We start from the raw sequence: 25,739 nt of genomic DNA, 5'->3' as shown, positions 1-25,739 counted from the left end.
GAGTGTTGTGCGAACAGACAATAACACCTGCCACTACCGATGTCCTGTGTCTATTATACCTGTGGTGTATAAGTGTATACTTATATGCACTGACACCGAATGAAAGTCAGCTGACGGAGAGACGACACTAAGAGTGTTTGCCCGTGCAACGGTGTGATTTTTTGTTGTTGTTGATTTTAATTACTTTAATTGCAAGCTGTACTGCACCACTCGCAGTAATAAGAAAGAAGAAAAGTGTAGCTCTTTTTGGTGCATCGATCCGGCACTGCAGTTGGTATGTTGGTATACATGGCCTTCGGTCGCGTCTCGAGTTGATGAGCCAGGAAGGACGCCAGGGGGCAGCGAGAGGGACAGAGGACCAGTTGCACTGTTGTACACCTCATATAGTTTTTCAATCGTAACAACTTCAGGTGAGTTGTTGTTATCGTTATCAGGCATACTCGGCACTTTGACATCCGGTTTTCGCACCATTTCCGTCGAATCGTCCCTGTACAAGTAGCGTTACATGGGGGAAAGGGAAAGGGGAAAAAAAAAAAAAAAAATTCAAACACCGACTCCAACAAATAAAAATCTTATCTCGGACCGTGTCTACTATAGGTACATACGTTTCATTGTTCGCTCCGTACAGTTCTAACGATGAGTAATTCACGTTGCGCACCGGCGATCAAATGTTAACGGAGGATGGGATCGATGGGGCTTGCCGAGAGGTCCGACGCTGACGATAAAAATCTCGATTCTATATTATCTCTCTCTCTCTCCCTGCACCCACACCATACATCGTTCTCCGGAGGCCTTGTCACGAAAATCACGGCAACCGCGCCGTCTGTCTATATACTCACTCGCTGATATATAAACTATTGTACAAATGGTGCTCTTTCATGGATTACCTGTAAGGTCTTTGTCAGTTTTTTAACACCCGTTGGCTCCCGTGTACACCTCCTACGCTGCAGGTGGGTACAGCCTATTATACACCCCGAACATTTTTTTCTCCCCCCTTTTTTTTATTACTTACGAGCCGAAAGACTTGCGCGTGATTATGGTTTCTTATTTCCCGCAAAAGCATCCGCCGTTGAGCCAGTGAAAAAAACTTTGCCGAACATTCTTGCGACTCCGGCGGGAAGCTTTGGCTTCGGCAAATAAAAAAGGCACGCGGAATTTTTTAATTAGAATTCAAACGCGAGATCCGGGGGAAAAAATATGCAGCAAGGAAGCCTCGGATTGTTTCGAGATGGGTACGTATATATGTAAACACAGAGTAGAGGAGATCTCTACGTATGGATATAATACAATCAGGTATGCCGTGTTGAGCAACGCTCAATCGCTGTCGCTATAGAAATAAATTCACGGGGCTCAATACCTATATCGACAATTTATCGGATGGAAAGGAAAAAGAAAATTGTCGCGATGATAATTAATGCACGCGCGAAAATCGCGAGTAACGCGTACAGATGCCTTGTACACTTGTGGAGGTAAGAGGTAAAAATAAAGAGAAACGCGAGAATGAGTGGCGCCCGATTGTGCCTGATGTTGTACCTGTACATGGTATGTATGGGTATACCAGCTAATGGTTGAAATGTACTTATTATCCATAAACGCGGCACAATTCACTGAAACGCTGCCGCGCCGAAAAGCGTGTGCTCTTTGTTTTTTGTGGTACATTAACGATATACGAATATGCAAATGGTCCGCGAGCATTGTGCCCCATCATCCGCTCGGGCTTGAACCGAACTCTATTTACGAGCATGTATAAGCTGCAGCAGCAAGTCCGATGGCCGGTCTAATGAATAATGGACACGGAAATTCTATTAAATAATCAAAATGAGCAATCCTGCATTACACGGTGTACAATACTTAATATATTTATACATAGGGTAGGTACCTACCACCTGTGTAACGACAAATTCCCTCTGTGCAGGAGGTATGCATATAGGTACATACAATCGAGGTGTACCCTGCAGGTATAAGTGCGCGCGCGGTGAGAGCGTCCGCCGATTTCAATGCCCATTCAATTAAATAATTTACGCGGGTGCTGTTGAAATTTCGAATGAAATGCTATTTATATACAAGTAGGTAATTGTTTTTGGTTCGCGAGACTTTAAGCGCTACTGAAAACGAGAGTGAAATAGTATATAGGTATACATTGCAACATGAGGTATAATCAATACATTATACATACCTACACGTATAGCTTTTAGCGGACCCACCGATATATTGAAAACATAATTCATAAATGAATAATAATTGTACACATGCGAGTAAATATCTACCAATAAAAGCACGCGAGGATTGATTTCACTCTCGCTGAGCCAACTATTGGCGGGTATGTTTATTTATTTTAAAATACTATATATATATATATATATATATATATATATATATAGGTACTAAGTCAAGTGATGTTTTGATTGATTCGACCGTAATTTATTGAGGGCTGTCCCGTACTTATAAAGTAAGTACACAACATGATCTTACGCCTATACAGCGAATAATCGAAAGCCTTTTAGGGAAGAAGCGAAGCTGAGTTTTAAAAACTGCTTTTTTTTTTTTTTTTTTTTTTTCCTTTACCTTCCATTTGATACGAGAAAAACAAGAGCAAGGGACACTCGTTACGTTACTCGAGCAACAACGTCACGCATTGGCGTTTCACGCTACGTTACGCCCGGGGACGCTGAAAAATGACTCTCTCGCACGTACCTTCTACTTTATTGTTATACACATGTACACACGCTGTCTCACTCTCTGATTGCTTCCTCAAACGGCGCTTCTCATTTATTTTACTTTACTCCTTTTGCTTTAAATTCACGACGCGTTACTTCCTTACGCACTACCTAGACATTCAGATACAAGCGCGGGAGAGAGTGAAAGAGTCCTAAGATCCATCTGATTTCAAACATCTCATGTTAATAGAAAGTTACAAGCATTAGAATAGGTAGGTTTGTACTTTTTTTTTTTTTTTTTTTCCCTATCGTGTGCTCTTGACAATTAGATGGGGCCATGATAGGGATGTACGACGAAAAAAAAGTAGGTCTACTAACAGGTGTAGAACACGATGAAAATAACTTGTTTGTATCATGTGCGGTCAGAGTGCTTGAGAAATAAGCCGGAAAGGTTACATTACAAGACTAATAAATGAAAATTACTGAAGATTATTTGTATTAATAAAATTAATAGACGTCTATAATTATTTGACATTAATATCAAAAGAGTAAGTCTGTTTTTTTTGTTTTTTGTCAACATTCATTCTTTGGATAAATAAATGGAGAAAAATGCATGGCAACGAAAAAAAAAAAAAAAAAAAAAAGTATCGAAAATACTTGACAACATTACCTAATTAACTTTGAATTCCGTGACGAAAAGTGTATTACATCGCGCACTTAATTACCGACGAAAAATATCTTAAAAAATTTTCGGAGGAAAAGCACACATACAATAAGATTGCGAATTTCGTTAAAGAAAAACTTTGGATGACAAAATTGGTCCAAGGTATCCATAACTAATAGTAGTTTTCGTCGGATAAGTTCCATCGTCTCTGGGACTATTTTGCGGAGCGATGACACTTATGTGTCGAATCCTATTTTTCCTACCAAGGGCACACCCGACCCTCAAAAACGCCCGAGGTCGGAAAATGTAAATAAAATTTCAAGGTAAAAAACATAAATAAGTTAGAGGGCACGACAGGTACGATTCATATAATATATTATGTATTTATTATTTTCTACTGGTGGTTGAACGATAAAGGAAGGAAGTCAGGCGTGCGTATAATATACTTGACTCAAGTGGCGACGACATACACTTAACTCAATATTATGTCATATCGGCACTCTGTAGGTATACCGAGAACAATGAGTTATAGTATACGTACTTTTATCGCTCGCTCATTTGCGCGCGTAACTCGAGCAAATCGGTACCGAATAGCATACTTGTACACGTGAGTATACGTACGTATCATCAGATAATCAGAGATATGGGAGCGAGCGGAAAGTGGAGCGCAGATATATATAGGCACCGATGGGCCCGAGGCTTGACCAATCTCTCTTTCTTCCGTATATATAGCCGCTATCTCTATCATCGCGCGCTGCATCGGCCTCTCCCTGTATGTTGCATGCAGCTGCTCTCGTTTTTCCGCTCCCGCTGGGCGCTTCGGCTGATTTGGTTTCTTTTTTTCGTTTCGCCATCGTTATTCGACACTTTTCTCGTACCTATACTATATAATATATATTATACTTTATACAAAAACAACAAAAGCCGAACGGCTAGCGAACCCCAAGCTCACAATGCATAGGTGTACTACCAATGCTGGGCATGAGATAATATTCATATAATAATAATTACTCATTCATTTACTTATAGGTGTACCGCCATTGATTTGCCACGCAGATTAATTAAAAGACCCACCTACGTTTACATGCAGAAGCAAGTGTATACGTATAACGCTGATACATCACCATACACAATATCGTCAATTTTGCCTTATATTTTTATGTTTACTACTTCGCGGTAACGAGCACTTGTTATTATTTTTTATGATTCGTGAGCGAAAAATATCGATCATTGGGTAGAGCCAGAGCTTCCTAGGTGTTTATATACCCTACCTTACGTAATAACTATTATATACGTTATTGGAGCATTGAAAATTGTTTCGAGGAAGTTATTGAGCACCGGAAAAGGACAAAATAGGTACAATTAATGTTTTCATTTAATAGTTATACATAACGGTGCAAATACCTACTCACCACACGTGATATATTATATGAAGAAAAAGGAAAAGTTGCATATACCTGGGGGATAACATGTATTGGTGGCAGGTGTACATACGAGTTGTAGGTACCGATTTATTATTATTTATTATTCTTAGCGGCTTTTAGACCTTTATCTACGTGATTTTAGTGTACCTGTAGGTATCCGCGAGACAAATACTCATTTCCCCAGCGTTGGAAATAATCCAGAGCAAGGCGTTTATCTCTTGGTATATAAATATATCCTATAAGCTTGACTCGGGTAAGTATACTTTATATTAAACACCCACCCGGTATGAAATGTCGGCAGGAGGGAGGGCGCCGTTCAATCAAAAGTTGCTAAACTGCGCATAGTTATTATATGCAGCGTCAAAAACGAAATTCAAGCGGATGTACTTGTATCCGACGAAAACTACTATTAACCTGTATTATATGGATACATTATTATACAGCTTTCTAAAATATATCTTCCTCAAATGAATGATACTCATACTGTTTAAGTACTTATAGGTATTATTATTACTCATCATCCGGCTATTTCATTAAATATGTTTTTTTTTTCTTTCCAAGCCAACTTATTATTTTAATTTAAACTGGCCGCGAAATTATTACACATGTTCATTAACGATAAGGTTACGAGTAGAGGTGACAGAATATTTATATACATGCTTATACACGTGTGGGCATGAGATAACCGAGGTTTCATTAAAATCCACTGGATATAGGCGTTTCATAACGCATGTTGACACGAGTATCCGGGGATGTAATAGGTACATCGATACGTAAAAAATATTTACTTAAAATCAATACGTGGAATATGAGCATACAAATCGAGCACTGGGAAGATGCAATTACACCCACCCACGCAGCGCGAAAATACAGCGCTCTCTTACCCATTACACGCCAAATAATAATAATAATAAGTATGGGTGCACCTTTGGCATTATAGGCGATACAACAGTGCATCGGAAACCTTAATCCTCCTTCGTGGATGTAGTTGTGCATAATGTAACACAAGTGTATGTATACGTAGCCTTCGATGTGTATGTTTAATAACAGCTCCTGCATGCATATATACGTATATATATAGGTAAGATTGCGACACCGGTCGGGCACCACGTAGGCAAGAAAATGTCAATTTTCCACGAATGACTAGCCGTGAATGTGATTGTTTTCTCCGCTCGAGCGAGCATTATGTTTGACAAAATAGCGGGAATCATCGGTTGACGGTGGTGATTCTGTGTATATCTGCATTGACCAGTTCAGCAGCCGCAGGACGAAAGATTACAGGTATTCGGGACGTAGCTTTCGGAAGATCGGTATATTGTGGGGCGACGGAGGCTTCATGACGACGCGGAAACTGGAACTGCTCATTGCGATGGTGATTTTTCCCCACAGAAAGTAGTCACGAAAATAAAGAACCCCTCGGGCTATTATCACGTTCGTAGAGTTGATAGAGAGCATCTCACGTGCACCAATAACCCACGCGTTGACTATTCACGGATATTATTGTAGGTATGATGGTAAATTTATGGAGGACAGATGAGCGGGTACTCGATAATTTACAATATATGGCTGGCCCAGAGATTTCAAAGATAGCAGCAGTGGCGCGTGTGGGTATACAATATCGTTTAAGAAACCTCGATCACGCCTGAATGTACGGAGGAAAAGTTATACCTACCTCGTGAATAAAAAAAAAAGTGGGGGAGAAAAAATGGATTGACGGACAGATGGCGCGAGATAAGAGGATAGCAAAGTACCCGGCATTTAGGAGAGAGAGAGAGAGAGAGACCGATAGACAGCGGGAGAGAGTAGGTACATCATGTTTATAGTAGCACGAGAACTCGCGTGCCACGAATAGGTAATTGTCAGATTCGCTGCATGCAGCTTCGGACTTGGATTTCACCCGTTACCCACAACAGGTACACACGTATATATATATGTATAGGTATACATGTTATATCGCAGATGTCCGAAACTGTGCACTTTTCCTTCAAAACGGAAGGCTCTGTCAGCCGTTTATGGAAGTTAAGTAGGTAGGTATTTATGTCCATGTCTATAGCGAAGCTGCCGTGTCATAATTCATTTCTCGATACATCGTGCGTCTCACAGAAAAAAAAAAAAAAAAAAAAAGCCTGTGGTAAAAGGAACCAATGTCCCCCCCATGTGGCTCTTTCGGAGCAAAATCTCCTTTGGTAATCGGGAAGAGGATGCGCTACTTAATTTATGAGCCCTCTGCGCTGCTTTATACGTATATGTATACCTACTTGCACGCTAGCCAAGCGACATCTGATTTATTACACGTGTGCGCAATACCTACGCGAGTTGAGCTGATGCTTTCGCTTTGATTGACACCTTGATGTACAATGTATTGGCATGTGAGGGTACTTATTGCCAAAGGCGCGATCGTAACTTTTCATAAAAACTGATTTGGCAGATTTTTTTTTTGTCTTGCTTGTATGCACCTACACCCAATATACGTTATCATTCCCCATCATTATTTTCGTCGTTTGTTACTATCACACCTATATTTGCATTTCCTTGCACGTTCGCCAGAAAATAATACCTATAATACTCAATGTCTGATGCAGCATTACTTGCATCAACATGACAATATAAATTACGTGTAACTGAAGAACTGCACAAATATATACCTATATAATTAAGTTGGTGCTAAATTTATAAAACGGGAGGAGCAAAAATTGACGTTTGAAACATCGCGACGTTCGCATGAGACGTGCGTGAAGTACTTTTACTGCATAATAAATATACTTAGAGAGTTGCAACAGTATAGACATTTCATTCGAATGTACAATACTGGGTATATGTGCAATCGCACCAAGCGAGTGCCTATACATGCGCATGAATAAATGTTACTGAAATATTTTGTCTCAGGAAGGAGGAGGAGGAGGAGGAGGATAATTCGAGCAATTTGTACACGCAATGGCATTTTCGCATTTATCTGGAGTATACGTATAAGCGTGCACGCATCTACACTATCAATATATATATATATATATATATATATATATATATATATATATATATATATATATATATATATATATATATATATATATATATATATGTATAAGTACGTGCGACGATGCAATATTTCATCTTGTATTGATGTTGTAAGCTTCAAGCTGACGCGTGACGAAATTGATAAATAAATTTTCGAAATGTCGGATACTATTTTTTTCCACGGTCCATTCCCAAACTTTTATCGCGTACTTGCATTTGCATCGAAAAAAAAGAAAAAAAAAAAAAGTGAAATAACCCTCCACGGGAAAAAATGCGGATTGCTGGTTTAATTTCTGTGTATAGCTGCGCGTTTCACAATACGTGTATCTAAAATATATATATACATATACCGAATGTTGTGTACACAAGTAAGGAACGATTTACAATACGTGGAGCTAAAGTATAACCAGCTCCGATCGACCAACTTCCCAGAGATAAGAGCCAGCGTTGCGGCATTGGAGTTTCGAGGCGTCCCATACCTCGACGAATGAGGAAATAATAATAACAACAACAACAACAAAAAGAGGAACGAGTGTAAAGTTTGGTGGAAAAAGACTAAAGTGAGAGGGAGAAGGAACGCAGACAGCCAACAGATGCTAAGTACTTAAGTAGGTGTACATCAGATCTATAGGCAACTTTCGCGAATAGCTATAAAAGAGTCCAGCCCAGTTGAACGAAAAATTGTACCATCGGCGCATTCGTAATTTCGCATCTCATGTGTGCCAAATAAACGACGAGTATTAGCTGCAGGGAAGTAAGTAATGGTAAAACAGGAGGAAGAAAATAATATAGCTGCAGAACAGTGCACAGGTCGGGCGTGACTTTCAGCACGCGTGGCCACAGTGTCTTTCCATAAGTATGTAATATGTCAATCACGGCCCAACCCAATAAGTACTTATACAACTACAATTTAGTAAATCAATGCCGGTAAGGAGTAACATGAAGATACGGAGGTACGGAAAATCGGTAACAGCGCGTGGAACTAATACAGCTCGCGCGCTCGTTTTTTTTTGTCTCGTGATTCAGGAAAAGGGAGCCCAATACTATTGTGTACATGTATAACAGACAACATGGCGAGCTAAAAACGTTAAGATAAAAAGTATACGGTTTTTTCAAAATGTATATCCTGTACCTACTCTGTTGCTGTTGCCATCGGTATATATATATATGTACACGTAAGTACTGCATTTTATTTGGATATGTACAGACATTGGTAACATATATGTAATATGAGTGAATCGCGGGACCTGCAACTACTCACCATCCGTAAAATTTATTCGACAGCGGAATAAGCACGCGTATACCCATACCCTATAATATGGAGACAGATGGCTGAATGGGATTAAAAATAGTATATGTATAATCCATCCGCAGGTATACTTATACACGTATATCTAAGTGAGAAACGTTGATATGTATATTATATGTTCGTACATTTTATGCGTACATTGCAGTGTTTCGTTTGCGTATAGCGTACAGAGATAAGTATGGAGTGTAAAAGTGAGGTATATATATATATAACTCTCATCGCGTGCAGAATTTGTGTTGGTGCACTGCTGAATAAATAATAATAAGTAGGTCGATCATTTCTCTCGAGGTGCAACGATTATACACGGTAGATATAAGTACTTATAAGAATGAAAGCGAGGAAACAACCGATCTGAAATTATGTTAGGTATATATATATATAGGTAAGTAGATGGTTATAGGTACTGCAGTACAATATCCATGCACATAATAATAATAATAATAATGATTTCAATACCAACATGTGTGCATAGCTTAATCGGACATGCTGTATAAATAAAATAATTATGTAGGTATCGCGTGTACTTATATATTTTGTACGTAAGTATGCGCTCATCTTGCCAAAATAATCCTCCCGTACAAGTGACACCTATAGGTATACTTATGCAGCATAATCTTATGCGTTGTATTTGCTCAAAGAACGCCGCCGCCGCCTCCGTCAGGATCTTTGAGTGAACGCGAGTGGGTACATCATATTTATTATGTAGGTACTTATAACTTACAACTGAAACCCACGTTTATTTTTCTTTTGTCTTGCTTGACCGCAGTTGAATGGCTCTAATGTACCGGTATTAAACGATTGGTTATACATGTAAACGTTCAATAAGAGTCAAGTATATAAATATAATGTATATGCAGGGCACTGGTTGGTACATACCAAAATGTATGTACGAATGAATGTAGGGTTCGAGGCAGAATTGATTGGACGTGTGGCGAGCGCTAAAGTAAAAAATCCGTCTACACGGACAAGCTCGTGTGTGCCCGAACTTTGACCCAGTGCGCCTTATCTTGGCGCGACGAGTCCTCCGAGTAAGGATGCAGGGAGAGAGAAAAATCGGACGAAAGTAGGATACACGACTGCATGTGGGCGCAGTTGGATGCTATTTCGGTAGGTGGTGGACAGCCCATGCAGCCCGACCGGCAGCAGTGGCATATGGATGCACCGTACCTATCCTATATATATACCCTACCATACCTATACGTAATACAAAGCCCCCATAGCCACGTACATACATAAGTGTTGGAGTACTTACCTAAACTATATTCTTATAGGTAGAGAGGCGTATCCATGTAAGTACGGTATACTTGCTCCACAGCACTTTTTGATGCCCGATAGGTACAACACGTGAGCAGACCGCGAGTGACCATAACAAATGAAAGATCGAGCTGATATCCCTATACATAATATACCTACCGAGTAACGTTGACGTTAACTTGAGCTGCTCGACACTTTTTTCTTCTCCTTTTTATCTTGTATGGGGTGCGGGGGGGGGAGATAGAGAGAGTTACCCGTCCACGCGTGTGCAAAGCTATACATATATTATGCAGATAAGTGTCACGAGCAATCCGACGAGTATGAAAAGATCGGGGGGCTTATCTATCTTTTAAGGACAGACACCACCGTGTGCTCGGACCGGCATGGCTACCTATTGGTTGATTGATCGGTATTGCTGGTTTTCCATTAGTCTATATTGTTAGCTGCAGCAATAGCCTCAGCTGCACGATCGAGCGACACATTTTAAACCTAACATAAAAAACTCAACGATTATTGCGATGGGATTGAAATTTTCAACTATCATGCGTGACCGATTTCTCAAATTTCAATCACTCAAATAATTTGCTTATTATCATATCCATCCAGCCCATTGCCTCGGTTATGAAATTTTTGCATTATTTGGCATAAACATGTATATTATATTATATAAATATATTGTTATTATATAGACACACGCACATACAAAACCACGAGCAGTCAAATGATTCGGAAATACTTGAGAGAAAAATAAAATTTGTAACGGGTCCCTTTCACGCGCGCCCTCATAATAATACTTGCACATCATGCAGAGCCAATATAATATATATATACACACACACATTTTTTACAAGTGGTTACAGCTTGGCTCGAAACAATGTGTATTGTCCGCGCGCGAGCTGCCGCTGTTTAGAGTATTGTTGCTTGATCACCCGAGCCCCCCGTACAGCCTTGCATTGTTATGGCCGTGCACTTTTGTGAACGACTATAGATAAAAATTTTGAAAATCACTGTTCCATAGGCTATACTTTAATTATACTTATGTTAAGTGGTTTACGCACCTACCATTGTACGTATTACATAGGTATTATGGCGTACAAGAGTGTATATGGGTCGACTTTTTTTTTTCTTCTTCTTCTAAAAATCGGGCATTGTACGAGGCTAGATGTAAAGAAAAAAAGTTTCTCTGTTGTCTTAATACGTATAGGTAAAAGTTATTGATTCAAAATATATTGTTACAATGAGCGAATGAAGAAAATACCGAACTGCGCATATACGTGATACCTATATAATATATAGGGATAAAAAAAATTGCAAACGTGTTCCATAGGCAGGTAATGGTATGCAAATGAACAAAATAAGTAAACGCATGAAGGTTTTACCTACAAAACAACAATAAACAAACAAAATGATTATTGAGGCGCGTCGAAGATTTATCGGCTCTAAAATGCCCACGAGAACCACCTGTGCGGTACGCGTAACACATTGCAAATCCCAGGCGTGACGCGGATGTATTATTTCACGCACTTTTTTCATCATATTTATATTTTATGATGTAAGTACGTATTGAAGTGAGCTGAATGCCCTGCAAGAGGAATAACCTTATGGCACAAAAGTTCATGCATCACCCGTACACTTAAAGATCTACTGTTAACAAGCTAAGCGATCATTCTTGATGAGATTTCTCTCATTTTCGTGCGTGCGTGTGTAGGTTGGTACACCGCAATTGAAAAACGAGCTCATGGAGCGCCAAGTGAATGGTTCATTGTATACGGAGTATACTTGAGTGTGTGACGCCCAAGGAGCGTGAATGAAAAATGGAAAAAAGGAGAATAAGTAAGCGCATACTTATAGCAGCGTGGGACTCGAAGCGATAGTCCTCACGGATGATGAATCAAAGGAAGGAGTACGGTAAAAAAGAGGTCCCCTAATTGTCCATTTATGCGTGTATATTATTTATTACACAGCGTTTGGGGCACTCGCCTATGCACTTATGGCATTCGGGCAGATTTTCCCGCGCGTCCCGATATTCCGCTTCCCGACGATTGTGTCCTCTCCATTATTTCACAGCCACGAGCAAGTAAGTAGCTCGACTCCCGTCGAATTTCTCTCCGCGTTGCGATTGTCGCTGCCGTCGCTGGTGATTGTGTGTACTTGCTTGCGATGAAAGAAAAAGTAAGCTCGCGCCAAAACAACACTGATGCTTTCTTTCATCTCTCGCGCCGCGACTTATTCATGGGTACGTATTTACATTATACCTATACACAATCACTGGTAATAGTCATTAATCAACTACAGAGTCTTATAAGTATATGCATAGGGGACTTTTTTTACTTTTCCTTGTGCGGCTTTTACCGCTTCTGTTGTTGCGTGCAAGGCTTTTTCTCAACAACTTCCTTTCCAAGTTCATACATTTATACTTCCTACAAACAATGACACCGTATCTTGGAATTAGTTTTTTCCATACGTAGCTTTATTTCTTCGGCAAGATAATAATTACATATGTGTATATTATTTTTTTCATCACATTTTACAATAGAACGCGACACTTGATTGTTTTTAATAAAAGGCGCACATGTATACTTCAATAATTTGATTTTTTTTTTCCAAATCGAAAGTTTGGCACGTATTTTTTAGGCCGAGGATTCAAACAAAACGCAGGCAACATAATTATCTCTCACACCGCGTGCGCTACGGTGCCCCAAGATATTTTCGGTAGTTAATGATAAGTATAAAAATATGTACTCACTTACTCCGGACCTTTTTCACGGCGAAAGGCTGCATTATCAGAACTATATGTATATGTATATACATATATATTTATACACGTTGCGCCAGAATGATTTAATGTGGGAAAAAGGTTACCAAATCGCGGAACTTTCTTGACACGTTTTTTACGATCGCCTACATGCATATATGTATATTTATAATATACTCGGCTCTCGTGTTTATACATACATAGTACCTACCACGTATGTGCACATTGGTAATTCTCCTCTCTCTCTCTCTCTGTTGCCAAATATCGCTGCACTGCACCTATCCGCGTCAATGTTGCGGCATGTCCATGATTCACTTATTTATTGTGTCAAATTAAGATATATATATATATATATATATATATCCATATGATTAATCGGGGGAAAATTAAGTACTTTCGTCCAATCGAGGTTTGCATTTAGATTGAAGTAGGCACGGGCGCGGGGAGCGAGAAAACGAGAGCGGCACTGCTCTATTGTTTGAAAGAAACAGTTTTATGTTTTTACTTTGGCCAGATATATATATATATATATATATATATATATATATATATATATATATGAATAAATGTTTCGTAAGTGGATTTGTCAGTGAAGCTCGAATTTTACATAACTGAATACTTAATCAGCCCCTCAATGATACGTACAATTGACAAAGATTTCTGAAATTTTACGATGCGGGCTTATCGAGGTGTTTATGATGTTTTATCGATGCAACGAGCGTTTTTTTACCGATTTTTCGTAAATAAAAAAAAAAAAGACCATATTTAGAAGGATCAAGGTAAATATACACATGTATACATCTGCAACACGTAAGGGAGAAAAAAAAAAAAAAAAAAGAATAATAATACCTAGCTGATACACCTACTTGTTGGGTTGGGTTGGGTTATGAATATATATATATATATATAGTAATAACACGTATATATATAACACGTTCACCGACTGCAGAGAGTGCAGAGTCAGCTGCTGTGCACTTGCACTTTTTAAGAAAACCAGTTTCCACAAAGGTGCCCAGCGCGGAGAGCAAACTCTTTCTCGCGTATATCACTCCAACAGGTATAAGTACACGTAATGCATTGCAGATATATTATATCAACTCTCTCTCTTTCTCTCTTGAATGTAGGTACCTACTTATGGGTATACTTGTGCAGTACGTATATATATGTTACATATTGCATACAGTATGTACTATGTACCCTATGTGTGTATACACATTCAGTTAGAGGTGTAAGAGGTGGACGTGAGGGTTGGGTGAATGCGGTACCCACTTCCATGTAATACGTATACAAAGGTTATACATGTTATAAGTATAGAGAGGAAAGGAACACCACACCCCCTGCATGGGTACCTATATATAATATATCTATAGCGCCATTGCTTCGTACGTATAACGTATAAGGTACAGGCGAGAAAACGTGCAAAAGAAGTGAGTGACGTTACTGCAGCAGCAGCGATATCCGAAAAAAGGTGGCCGTCTCACCGACCGCGTCGTCTGTATTGAAATTTTGGTGCTGATTTTGGTGTTTCGCGGACACGTACTACAAGTATGTATTTATGTTACCTTTTTTACTTGGATTATAGACGGAGCACAAGAAAAAAAAAAAAAAAAAAAAAAAAAGTATATTATATCCATCCCCTTTGCCTCCTCAGCTCGCAATCAATTTCATGGGCCCGATCGATGAAGGAAATTAAGCTGATAAACGTCGATAAATCAGGGGCGGACAAGTTACACATGGGAAAGTCATACGGAGAAAATCTCGAGATAATTTTAAAGAGGGGGAAAACATATTGGTGGCACGAATATTTTTGCATCGTGCGTGTTGAATACATACGAGTCAACAAAAATTGGTGCCCGCAACTGCAAGTACGTTATATCTGTAGGTATGCATGTACCTGTATTATATTATATTATACTTAATTATTATCGTTACTATCGGCCAATTGTGCACATTTACAGGCATGTCATTTAAGTGTTGGATTATCTGCACGTTGGGCTTGCGGTTCGGCTAACGGCGAGTGCATTTTCGAGGATTCCAAAATGGGATCATCAATACCTTTGTACTAAAACAGAACGAGATGATGTTCGGGGATTATACGTATACACTTAAAACTAATTCCGTTTTTCGTCTCCCATTTTAATGAAAAAAACTTTTTTGAGGCACACTCTCGAGATAGGGCTAATTTTACTCGTAGTGCCATGTACTGTGAGGAAAAAATTTTGAACACGGTTTTTCTGCGATTCACATGTAAACGTTATAAATATCTATGTATTTGGAGATGATAGGTATAGATATAATTTTAACACGTAAATCGCAGAAAAAGGGTGTCACCCTCATCGAAATTCGTGTTAAATATTTTTTCCTTATAGTGCATGACGTAACGAGTAAATTGAGTCCGGTTTCAAGGACGGGCTTTGAAAAATTTTTTTTCATAAAAATTATTTTTCGTAGATTTTCTCATACACACATATTTAAACATGTTATAAAATATTTTAAAAGAGCCATGCGTATCAGCTGTTTTAATACCTATAACCCAAGCCAAGGAGGAGACACGCTACGCAAAGTTACGTAAAGTAACAAACAAATACAGGTGGAGTGCCGTGTACCACTAGTAGTGAAATTTTACCTTTAACCGCAAGTATAGGTATAACACTGCAGGCGCGCCTACGAAAATCTCTCAAGTACTGATACCTATATACCTATATTGGTAAGTGGTACTAAATCAGCTATATTTTACACACACGCGCGCGCGCGTTACATAATTATATTGTATAGTTAGGTAAATATAAATAACGATAACTGCGCAAAGCGAGATCTCGAACAACTTTCATTCATAAATCGTTTTCCTGAGGAAGAATTAGAGAACAAATGCATGTATAACAAGTGAATAGGCATCGGTGCCATATCAGTACTAAATTTTTGCTCGCGGCATCCAATACAATACTTAATACGACCTGTCATCGCACGCGTGCAAGTACAATCGAGACGGCATCACCATCTCATAACAAATATTAGGTATTGAAAGCAAATGGAAAAAAAAAAGAAAGAAATGGGAAAAACCTGTCGAGCCACCTGTACTATATATATATATATATATATATACACATTAACATCTATTAACAAGAGGCAAAGAAAGGCGAGGAACGAGGGCCACTTTCGCGGACGGGGCACTTGAACGATAAACGAGGATTATGCGCTCGCTTCCATCGATTCGATCTCGCGGCTTACGTAAGTAGGTATACCTACCTACCTACTTAAGTGCGAGTACTTCATAAAGAGAAATTGTATCACTCGAAGGAGCATAAGAGAGAGAGAGAGATAGCCCCGAGATATATATATATATATATACACACACACATCACAAGTATTTTTATTTATACGGTGCACCGCGGTGTGAGCGAGACTTGGCGAACTTTCACTGGGCGGGTGAGCGCGCGCTTTTTTTTTTTCCCAAATAGCCACAGCTAAGCGGATTACTTGCTCACTGGGTCAGCGCCGCCGCTGGCTTTTCCCATGTGCACGACGTTCAAATTCGCCCGAATGGTGGGGAGATAACAACCATATATGCGCGGTACGTAACTCCATACATGCAGGTACAACGTGTATCTATAACATTTACCCGTTTGTATATAATTATGGGTATGCACCGCGGAAATGGAAATTCAGCCAGTGCATCTAATATATGGACTCACAAACAAGCGATTTCTCTTTTTATTTATTTATTCGTTACTTCCCCCAGCTGTCCTTCCGCGCCTCTGCAAAATTTCCAAGAGAAAACCATCCGCGGTTAGAACCGATATACTCGCAAATACCGAACGCACTAAATTTTCCTAGCTCAGCTAATGATTTTTTTTTACCCAAGTATATTGTATTGTGTCTATACCCATTGTCGTGACTTTCTTTCATTTCGGGAGACTTTCGGCAATAATGACAATATAGCTGGCTCTCTTGATTAATAAGCATATATGCATGTATAGGCTGCCACGTAAGTATATTATATTATATTGCGGAGACGAGAGTCGGTTCGAGGGGGTTGAGGAGGATGGCCACGTAAAAATAATATCGGTGTGATGAAAACTTACGCCCATACGCGCATCGCCTCAATATCAATTTCAATACCTCACCCCCATGTACTTGTAATATACCTATGCTATGATAAGTAGCTATGTACACCGTCCGCGTTGCGTTGCAAGGAACCGAGGTAACGATGGTTTAATTGTCATTTTGGGTGTTACAGAACGATGCGGGGACAGCGGGTATTGCCGTTGCTGCTAGTGCTATTATTGGCCGGTGTTGCGTTGCCTACGGTAGTCCTACCGAGGCCGCCGTCCTCGCCTAACCGCATACCGCGTGCCTACAGCCAGGACAACCATCGGTCCAAGGACTACGTCGAAAAGGCCGTCTACCAACAACAGAGCACCAACGTAGAAAAACCCGATACCCAGGACTACAGGTATATATGTATATCTACACGTCGTGATAACTTGTCGTCATTATTGTGAACTGTGCCTGTAAGTGATGATGGGGTTGTATCTCGGAATTAATGCACCTTGCGTGTATTGGTTAAAGTCGACTGCTACGTGAAAATGGGTGGAAAAAAAAAAAAAAAAAAAAAAAAAAAAAAAAAAAAGTAAAATAAAATGAGAGCAAGCAAAGTCGGGAGGCGTATATGTATGCCGATCACTGTATAGCCGATTGAATTCATTCCACGGGCGTAATAAGTATACGATGTAGGGTACCGCATGTGTATCATGTACGAGTGTAATTGTTGAGCCGATTTTTCTGTTTGCTCGTGCAGATTCGTCGAGATCGAGTTGCGCGACGGGGACAACGTCGGGTCCCTGGACCTGCCCGGTCTGGTACGGGCAGTCCTCGACAATCACCCGCGCCGGCACCTCTACCAGGCACCCCTGCCGCCCCCGGGCCAGCAGCGCCGCTTCGAGCTCACCCCCGAGGACGAGCCCCGCAACCTGACTTATCCCCAGCCCGAGGTCGTCCCTCGCTCGATCCTGGGCGTGCGCGACGTCGGCCTCGGCCAGCGCGTCTTCGAGCCGTTCGACCCGTCGCGGCAACAGCAGCAGCGCCGCCTGATCCAGCCGAGCAAGGACCTCGGGAACGAGAAGCTCTACTACCTGAAGAGCAGCCGGCCCAAGGTCTACGTAAACTTCCGCGGCCGGACGGGCAACTTTCGGCAGGATGGGTCCGACTCGCGCGCCGCCGTCAGGCTCGAGCCTGGGGCCTCCCTCCGCGCCACGCAGCCCTACCGCGAGCTTGACGTGAGTCATGATCACCCGATTTCATTTTTTTTCAACATCATGTCCTTCGGCATCAACCTTTTCTTCCTGGAAAATCCCCACCCCCCCCCAAACATCATGTCACGCGCGTCTCACTTTTGTCACCAAAAGCAAACTGCATCGTATCCTATAATATACATCATCACCACGCCTGCATCAAACACATGTTATATTAGGTGTACGTACGTCTTGCGTAAGTTTATATGGGGTGTGTATGTAAACCGAAACGCTCGTTCCGTTACAGGTGAGGAAGCCCAAGTCGGCCAAGCGCCCGCCAAAAAAGTACGATCCGAGCATCCACGGGGGAAGTACGGCCAACTCGAGGACGTCGTCCGCGACGACGACGGAAAACACGATGGTTACGTCGAGCGAGCTGCCGAAGCAGATACCCGCACCCCCGAGCAGGTTACCCTCGCCCTCGCCCGTCGTCCACACGACGCCCGTACAGAGATTCACCGCTCGCCGGACGGACGTGTTGATGCGTTTCGTCGAGCCTTGATTCGTTCATTCGTACGACTTTATTGGTAATATCGAGCCGGTCTCAATTTGTAAGGACGAAACCGTCTCCCTAGGTGGATTCGACCAAATTGGTGCAGTTGGGTGTGCTTTTTTTCCCCCCTGTAAATAGAGCTTTAAGCACATTGTCCAAATTTTTTTACAGAGTAGTTTTAAGTACGAACGAAAGTAAATCGAATCGAGTACTTATAGAAGATACGGAAGTCCGAAAAAATAATTTTTTTTTTTTTTATTGTGACTTTCAAAAACAATCTAAAGCCAAAATTGATTCATTACATTACGAATTTTACATGTTTGTTAAAACAGAGGCTTGTTAATTTCACGGAAAAGTAAAAATATTGTCACATTATGTTTAAAAAAAAAAAAAAAAAAAAAAATGGGACAAATTGATTTTAGCTTTGGATTAGTATTCTTCAGTATGTTTTAAATATTTTGTTTTTTCAGTAGTCCTGTGTGATGAATTTAAATTATTTCACAGAGTAAAAATTGAAATAAAATAAATTAATTTAAAAAAATGAGGTATAGGTGATGATGCATGTTGATTATTTTGTTTGTTATTGAAATATATATATATATATATATATATATATATATATACACATTATCTTTACTGGAACAGTGAAGTGATAAACACTTATAGTATTGTATGACTAAGATGAGTATTATTGTCAAGATTTTTCTTGTTAAATTTAAGTATCACCCAGGGAAATTTTCTATTGTTTTTTTCCCACAGTATCCAAGTATGAATTACAATTTTTGTACAAACTTGATACTCGTTGAAAAAAAAAAAAAAAAAAAAAAAAAAAATGGGACTAATTGATTTGAGCTTTGGATTAGTATTCTTCAGTGTGTTTTAAATATTTTGTTTTTTCAGTAGTCCTGTGTGATGAATTTAAATTATTTCACAGAGTAAAAATTGAAATAAAATAAATTAATTTAAAAAAATGAGGTATAGGTGATGATGCATGTTGATTATTTTGTTTGTTATTGAAATATATATATATATATATATATATATATATATATATATATATATACACACATTATCTTTACTGGAACAGTGAAGTGATAAACACTTATAGTATTGTATGACTAAGATGAGTATTATTGTCAAGATTTTTCTTGTTAAATTTAAGTATCACCCAGGGAAATTTTCTATTGTTTTTTTCCCACAATATCCAAGTATGAATTACAATTTTTGTACAAACTTGATACTCGTTGAAAAAAAAAAAAAAAAAAAAAGTATCATCTACGTGGACCAACAAATACATATTTTAGCTGTGATTTACACATAGATTTATTTTGTATACACCATTAATGGATATAACGAACAACTAACCAATACTTAATTAAGGGGAGTCGTAAGCAACAATACTAGTATAAAGATTTGATATAAATGCGATTGAAAATTATTGAAAATTGTTTTAGCGTGAATAAATATTTGTAAAATCAATAAAAACGGACTAATAAAAGTAATTTGCTTAGTATGACAATTTGACTTACCTGTTCAGCTTTGAGAGTCAGCTCGATGAATATCTGTTGTAATTTTTCATTAACAAAATTGATGCAAAACTGTTCAAAGCCATTTTTCTCGAATATTTCGAATCCATATATATCCAGAATACCAATTTCAAAATCCTCCTGTGTAGTCACCATGGCTGAATTAACTATCTACAAATGGCAATTTTACGTGTTATTATTATTGTATTATACATTAATATGTATATAATAAGTACATACATGGTAAAAATATACGAAAATAAATCGTTACCTTCACCAAATAATCAAAAAGACGTGCGTAAAGATCTTTAGCGAGAGCATCCCTGGCATAGAGCGCCTGTTCGACGTTAAGCGTCACATCTACGCTTTCAGATTGACTACCCCATTTCGACTCGAATTGCCGCGAAGTTAATTTGTGCGACAACTGCTCTGGCGAGATGCCCAAGAGGTACGCTGGAAAGTTGAGGTCTGAAAGGAAGTAAAATAGTTCGATACTGCTTGTTTTCTTAAAAGTGAAAAATTTTTTGATCAAAATATGTTTCTCTGGAAAAAATAAAAAATGAATAGCTTACAATCCTTATCTGCAACTTGTGAATAGTTTCCCTTTTCCGTGAACCGTACGTTTCCTATGTGCAAAATTCCAGCCACTAGCCTCAATATGTCGGTAGTTTCCATATTTTTAATGCCCATCACACTGAGCGCTAAGTAGAAAAAAATAAATAATAACAATAATAATAAATTCAGTCAACACGAAAATCGTGTTTCCAATCACAACAACAAAGTTAAAAAAAAAGTTAGTAATCTACCTTTCAACGTGTCTTGAAAATCTCGAGCGTCGTTCGTTCCATCGACTTTGTGATTTCCACCATACCTCAGGTAGTCGTAGTCGTTTAAATCCGTAAGACCAAGTTCAGCTATTTTAAACAATACATATATGAAAGCTGCACTGATAATGAAAAGGGGCAAGAATTTCAGAATGAGATGACTTACATTTCATTTCTGAATTAGCTCCAGTCACCAATTGGTAAAAAATATGAAAATTTCTCTCCCCTGGGTTATGACTCGTGACCCTCGACTTTTCCAATAAAAAGTTTGAAACCTTTCCTCCGCTCGGCCTTCCACCAGCGCTAAACTGCATCTCGACGTACTTACCCTAAAAATAACGCCGATTTGTATCGTGAGTATTGCAAATATGTAAAGGTATAAAAAAAAAGTATCTAAAGATATACTGACAAATCTGCTACTGTTGTTGTTCCTTACGGTCTTGGCGTTTCCAAAAGCTTCGAGCAACGGATTAGACTCGAGTATGACGTCCTTGACTTTCTGGACTCCCTCGCCACCACCACTGACTCGTGCTATGTATGACATTATATACTTGGCAGCGACTGTTTTGCCTGCCCCGGATTCGCCACTGGAAATAAATCATGTATTTACAATTACAACACTAGTAATTTTTACCATCGACAAGGCATATTTTTTTTTTTTTTTTTTTCTCACCTTATTATCACGCACTGGCTTTCAGAGTCGATCAGCATATTTCGGTACATGCCATCCGTCAAGCCGAAAATGTGCGGCGGGTTCTCATACAACGCCTATAAACACAAAATTCACACATGAAAAAAATGGTACATAACAATTTTTTTTTTTTTTTTTTTTTTTAATTTTTTTTATTTATCGACACTTGAATGCCCTGCCAGAGATTCCTACTAATCTCTGGACCTGCGCGCGATAATCTTCTGTACGCGTACGCGAGCGAGAGAGGGGTTGCAGTGGCACAGGTGCTCCACAAACTATAGATAAATATGCAGTTACAAAAAACAGATTTTTTTTTTTTAATATAATGATTGTAAATAGTTGCTCAACTACCAAATTGCGTTTTAATTAGCTTTTGCGATTCATTTGGGGAAAAAAACAACGAATACAGTCGTTTTGTTATTTTGTTTTGCTTCCCTGATCCTATAAATTCGAATGAAAAAAGTATAAACTCACCGCACCCTGGTAGATTTCTATTTCTTTTTCGCTGAAATACGGCATCTGCTTGAACGGATTGATCGACACAAGCACGGGGCCAATGCATGTCTGACTCGTGTTAAGAAACAAAATGTTACCGTGCAATGTGTACACACGCACACACAACGACATATACATCTCTAAACAAACTATAAACCGAAACTTGAAAGGTTTTTTTTTTTTTCAATCAACTGTAATTTTGGAACGAAGACTCAACCAAATAAAAAAATCTATTGTACTCGCGAATGAAGGTTCACGAAATTTATTCATGATATTTCGACCATACGATAAATTTATAAACTAAAGTAGGTACAAACAGAGATTATCACCATCAGGCTCACTATAATAACTTGATATGAATCGTAGAAAAAACAATTGCAAACGTAAAAAGGATACGAATATGTAGTCATCCGCGTATCGTTTGCGAAGATTCTCGACGATCGCGTCCTCGTTGATTTTCGACAGCAGCACCATGTCGTCCACTCCGGAGACTTTGACATTTTGACTCTGCCAATGGTACACCTGTGGACATAAAAAGTAAGTATCAGTCGAGTACTCGTTGTGTTTCTCTATTATAGGTACGCAATAAATGCGCGCAAGCTTGTTGTGTGTAACGGAGCAATAAGCGCTAATGTCGGCTTAATGGTTATCACGATGGCAAAACGAGGGCACCTACATTTGACACGGAAGGAGCGAATTGTCTGCCGCCCACGCTCGGCTCTTACGGCTTTGCACCCTTTAAGCCACGGAATTCATATATTTATAATATCATGTACTTATACGTCGTACATTTATTACTACTGCAATATTGTATATAAAAATTCGTTACATATATGGTTTTTACAATCAAGGACTGAGACACTGATCAAATTGTGACTTTGATTCCTCCACATCGTCGATATAAATGTGTCTACGTGATTATATTTATACATACGTCGCCTGACTGATTGAAAACTAATTATTTAACAGTTATGATTATTTTTGTAAGTTTAATTGCGGTTTGAAACGCCACTACCTCCCAAGTGATATTTTAAGTAGGTGGTACATTAGCTTCCAAAGCACATACAGGTATTATAATTTTTTTTTTAAATTAAACTGTCGTCCGTTGGCAATGAATAACTATTCATTCGTTGATGCAATAAAAAAAAAAAAAAAAAAATGAAAAAATAAAAAATAAATTATGCATCACAATAATTATGTTATGCGTCATAGTCAAATTGAATGATAATGGTAATAATAATAATAATAATAATCTGCCGTGCCTTTACGGTATGAAATTGCTAATGGACATTGGCCTCCTTGTCACATTAACTCTCGAGAATTTTTTTACATACAATCGAAGGTACTGCAGCTCGCAGTAAGTAAAAGGTTCTATAATAAGTATATACATGTATATATACAGCAGCCTGAATTATAAATAGAGTAAGTAGTAGGTACCTACGAGGCATCCGATAAATAATATCATCATCATTGTCGCTACATTCGATTGTATGAAAATAGACGTCGATACAGCTCGAGTTGAAAACAATCGAGCGCTAAATTTTGTGAAAGAAAAAAAAAAATAATAATTTTGAAAAGTAAGGGTGACAGATGAGAGAGCACATACCCACACGGAGTATCATGCAGACGCGGCAAGACGGACGGGTTGAGGGTGATGAGAGACGTGCGCAACAGCGAGTGCAGGTAAGAATCAGTACAATATGTTGTAGGTTTTAAAATTTAATGTCGAGAGAGAGCATTCTCTATGCCGTTTTAATTCAGGAGAAAAGTCGCCCATTGCCAAGGCACGAACAAATGATGATTATTATCAACACCGAGTGAAATTAGGTTGTGCGCATGCAATTGTTACATCCAAGGATCCAAGTAGTGGATAATGGAAATGTGAAAATTCCGAGGCCTGGCAGCGTAAGACAACTCTTACAATTTCAGGGGTATGTAATCTGCGGGAGCTGCAAGTTCAGGCAGATATAGGGCTTGGCGTTGAAAAAAAAAAAAAAAAAAAAAAAAAACAGTGTCGGAGGGAAATGAATGAACAGACCGAGTGGATGTTAAATGTTTTATTCGATGGCCTCGAAGATCATATAGGTATATTATACGTAGGTAGGGGGTATAAACACCCAAGCATTTTCAGCGATTTCACACGTTTCCGGTGTTGCTCAACTGTCGCAATGTATTATAACATAAAGAGTTCTTCCACCCGTTGACCGCTGTATACGTATGTATATCCACCGAAAACTTGAAACTTTTCCTCTGTACCCAAATAGATACACACGCATGGTACATTTACATACTTAGTGTCTGATGGTGGCTGCGCTGACTCGCTCCAGCAGAGTACCGCTCATCAACCCAAGTATAGACGGGGCTAAAATGATGTTTCTATATTTATATGATGCATCCAGAGGTTATTTTTTATTGGCTCGTAAGTAAGTATATAAATATACTTATACATACGTATAAAGTGCCCAAACTTGACAAAGCTTCCGATCTATTTTACCATTGTCTCGCACATATTTTTCTATTATGCATAGAAATAACAATTATTGGATATAATTTTTTTTATCAAATGATCAATAGCCATTCGGATCGCCTAATTCTCCCGCACGAGCACCTAACTGTGAATGTTTTGCAATTTAGAATTAAAAAAAAAAAAAAAAAAAAAAAAAAAAATCGCAAAGAAAAGTGGTGGTATGTAAAAAAAAAACTTTAAATTAGTCTTGTACGGAGAAATTAGGATCCCATTTATTGCTCAAAATAAACTTGGTATAAGTAAATTAACCACTCAAGAAGTAATCAATCACGTCTAAGAAAATCACAGACACGAATTAAGCTCATGGCAATAAACACCCCATAATATGCTAGTCTGATTTGCGGGTTAATACTAAATACAAACATTAAATTCAGGAAAATTTTGTCCAACACCTTTTTTATCGTATTTTATTGCTTGATCTCCAACTTGCACAAGTTTGTGAAGCACGTCATATTGTATAAAAGCCTTTTTTTCCGATTTCGGAGAAGCAATTGTTTTTTGTTCAATTGCTCGTGTTTTGTACCGCACATCATCGTCATCTCACCGCCACCGATCTTACAACTTCACAATTCCACGTAATGGGAACTCACACACACACACGTGCGCGCGCGTTTAGTTGCACTTGTACCAGAGTGCGTGAAAGTATATACTACATACGTATATATATATATATATATATAGTACAAGTAGTAAAGAGAGGAGTTGTGCTATAATTGCAAGTATATACTTGTATATACTTACTTGCGCGGGTCCTAAAGGTATCGCGCGAAGCTGCTGAACCGCTAAAGTACGTGCACTGCAGCAAGTAACTAAT

General features: G+C 38.9%; 2 protein-coding genes across 2 annotated transcripts in view; one reads left to right on the top strand and one right to left on the bottom strand.

Annotated features, from left to right (window-relative positions):
• Window positions 1-25,739, bottom strand: part of LOC106640022 (unconventional myosin-Ie) — a 51,096-nt gene that overhangs the window by 19,080 nt on the left and 6,277 nt on the right. The window contains exons 3-11 of the mRNA XM_089588724.1: window positions 22,795-22,920; window positions 22,378-22,467; window positions 21,886-21,980; window positions 21,622-21,799; window positions 21,379-21,541; window positions 21,195-21,302; window positions 20,961-21,089; window positions 20,660-20,856; window positions 20,392-20,559 (exon numbers count right to left, since the gene is read on the bottom strand). Of these exons, the coding sequence (XP_089444850.1) occupies window positions 20,392-20,559; window positions 20,660-20,856; window positions 20,961-21,089; window positions 21,195-21,302; window positions 21,379-21,541; window positions 21,622-21,799; window positions 21,886-21,980; window positions 22,378-22,467; window positions 22,795-22,920 (1,254 nt within the window). The remainder of the gene's footprint in view (window positions 1-20,391; window positions 20,560-20,659; window positions 20,857-20,960; window positions 21,090-21,194; window positions 21,303-21,378; window positions 21,542-21,621; window positions 21,800-21,885; window positions 21,981-22,377; window positions 22,468-22,794; window positions 22,921-25,739) is intronic.
• On the top strand, window positions 242-19,220 carry LOC106640037 (uncharacterized). Its single transcript, XM_014353901.2, has 4 exons — window positions 242-410; window positions 17,316-17,531; window positions 17,877-18,354; window positions 18,617-19,220. Exons 2-4 carry the CDS (start codon window positions 17,320-17,322, stop codon window positions 18,869-18,871), a joined length of 945 nt encoding a protein of 314 aa, XP_014209387.2. The 5' UTR covers window positions 242-410; window positions 17,316-17,319; the 3' UTR covers window positions 18,872-19,220.

The sequence above is a fragment of the Copidosoma floridanum genome, unplaced genomic scaffold, assembly GCF_036245765.1.
Source record: "Copidosoma floridanum isolate Cflo_tuat_1 unplaced genomic scaffold, Cflo_Japanese_pri ptg000007l, whole genome shotgun sequence".
In the NCBI taxonomy this organism is placed as follows: domain Eukaryota; kingdom Metazoa; phylum Arthropoda; class Insecta; order Hymenoptera; family Encyrtidae; genus Copidosoma; species Copidosoma floridanum.
The sequence above is the reverse complement of the archived record's forward strand: the minus strand, read 5'-3'. Positions and strand labels throughout refer to the sequence as shown.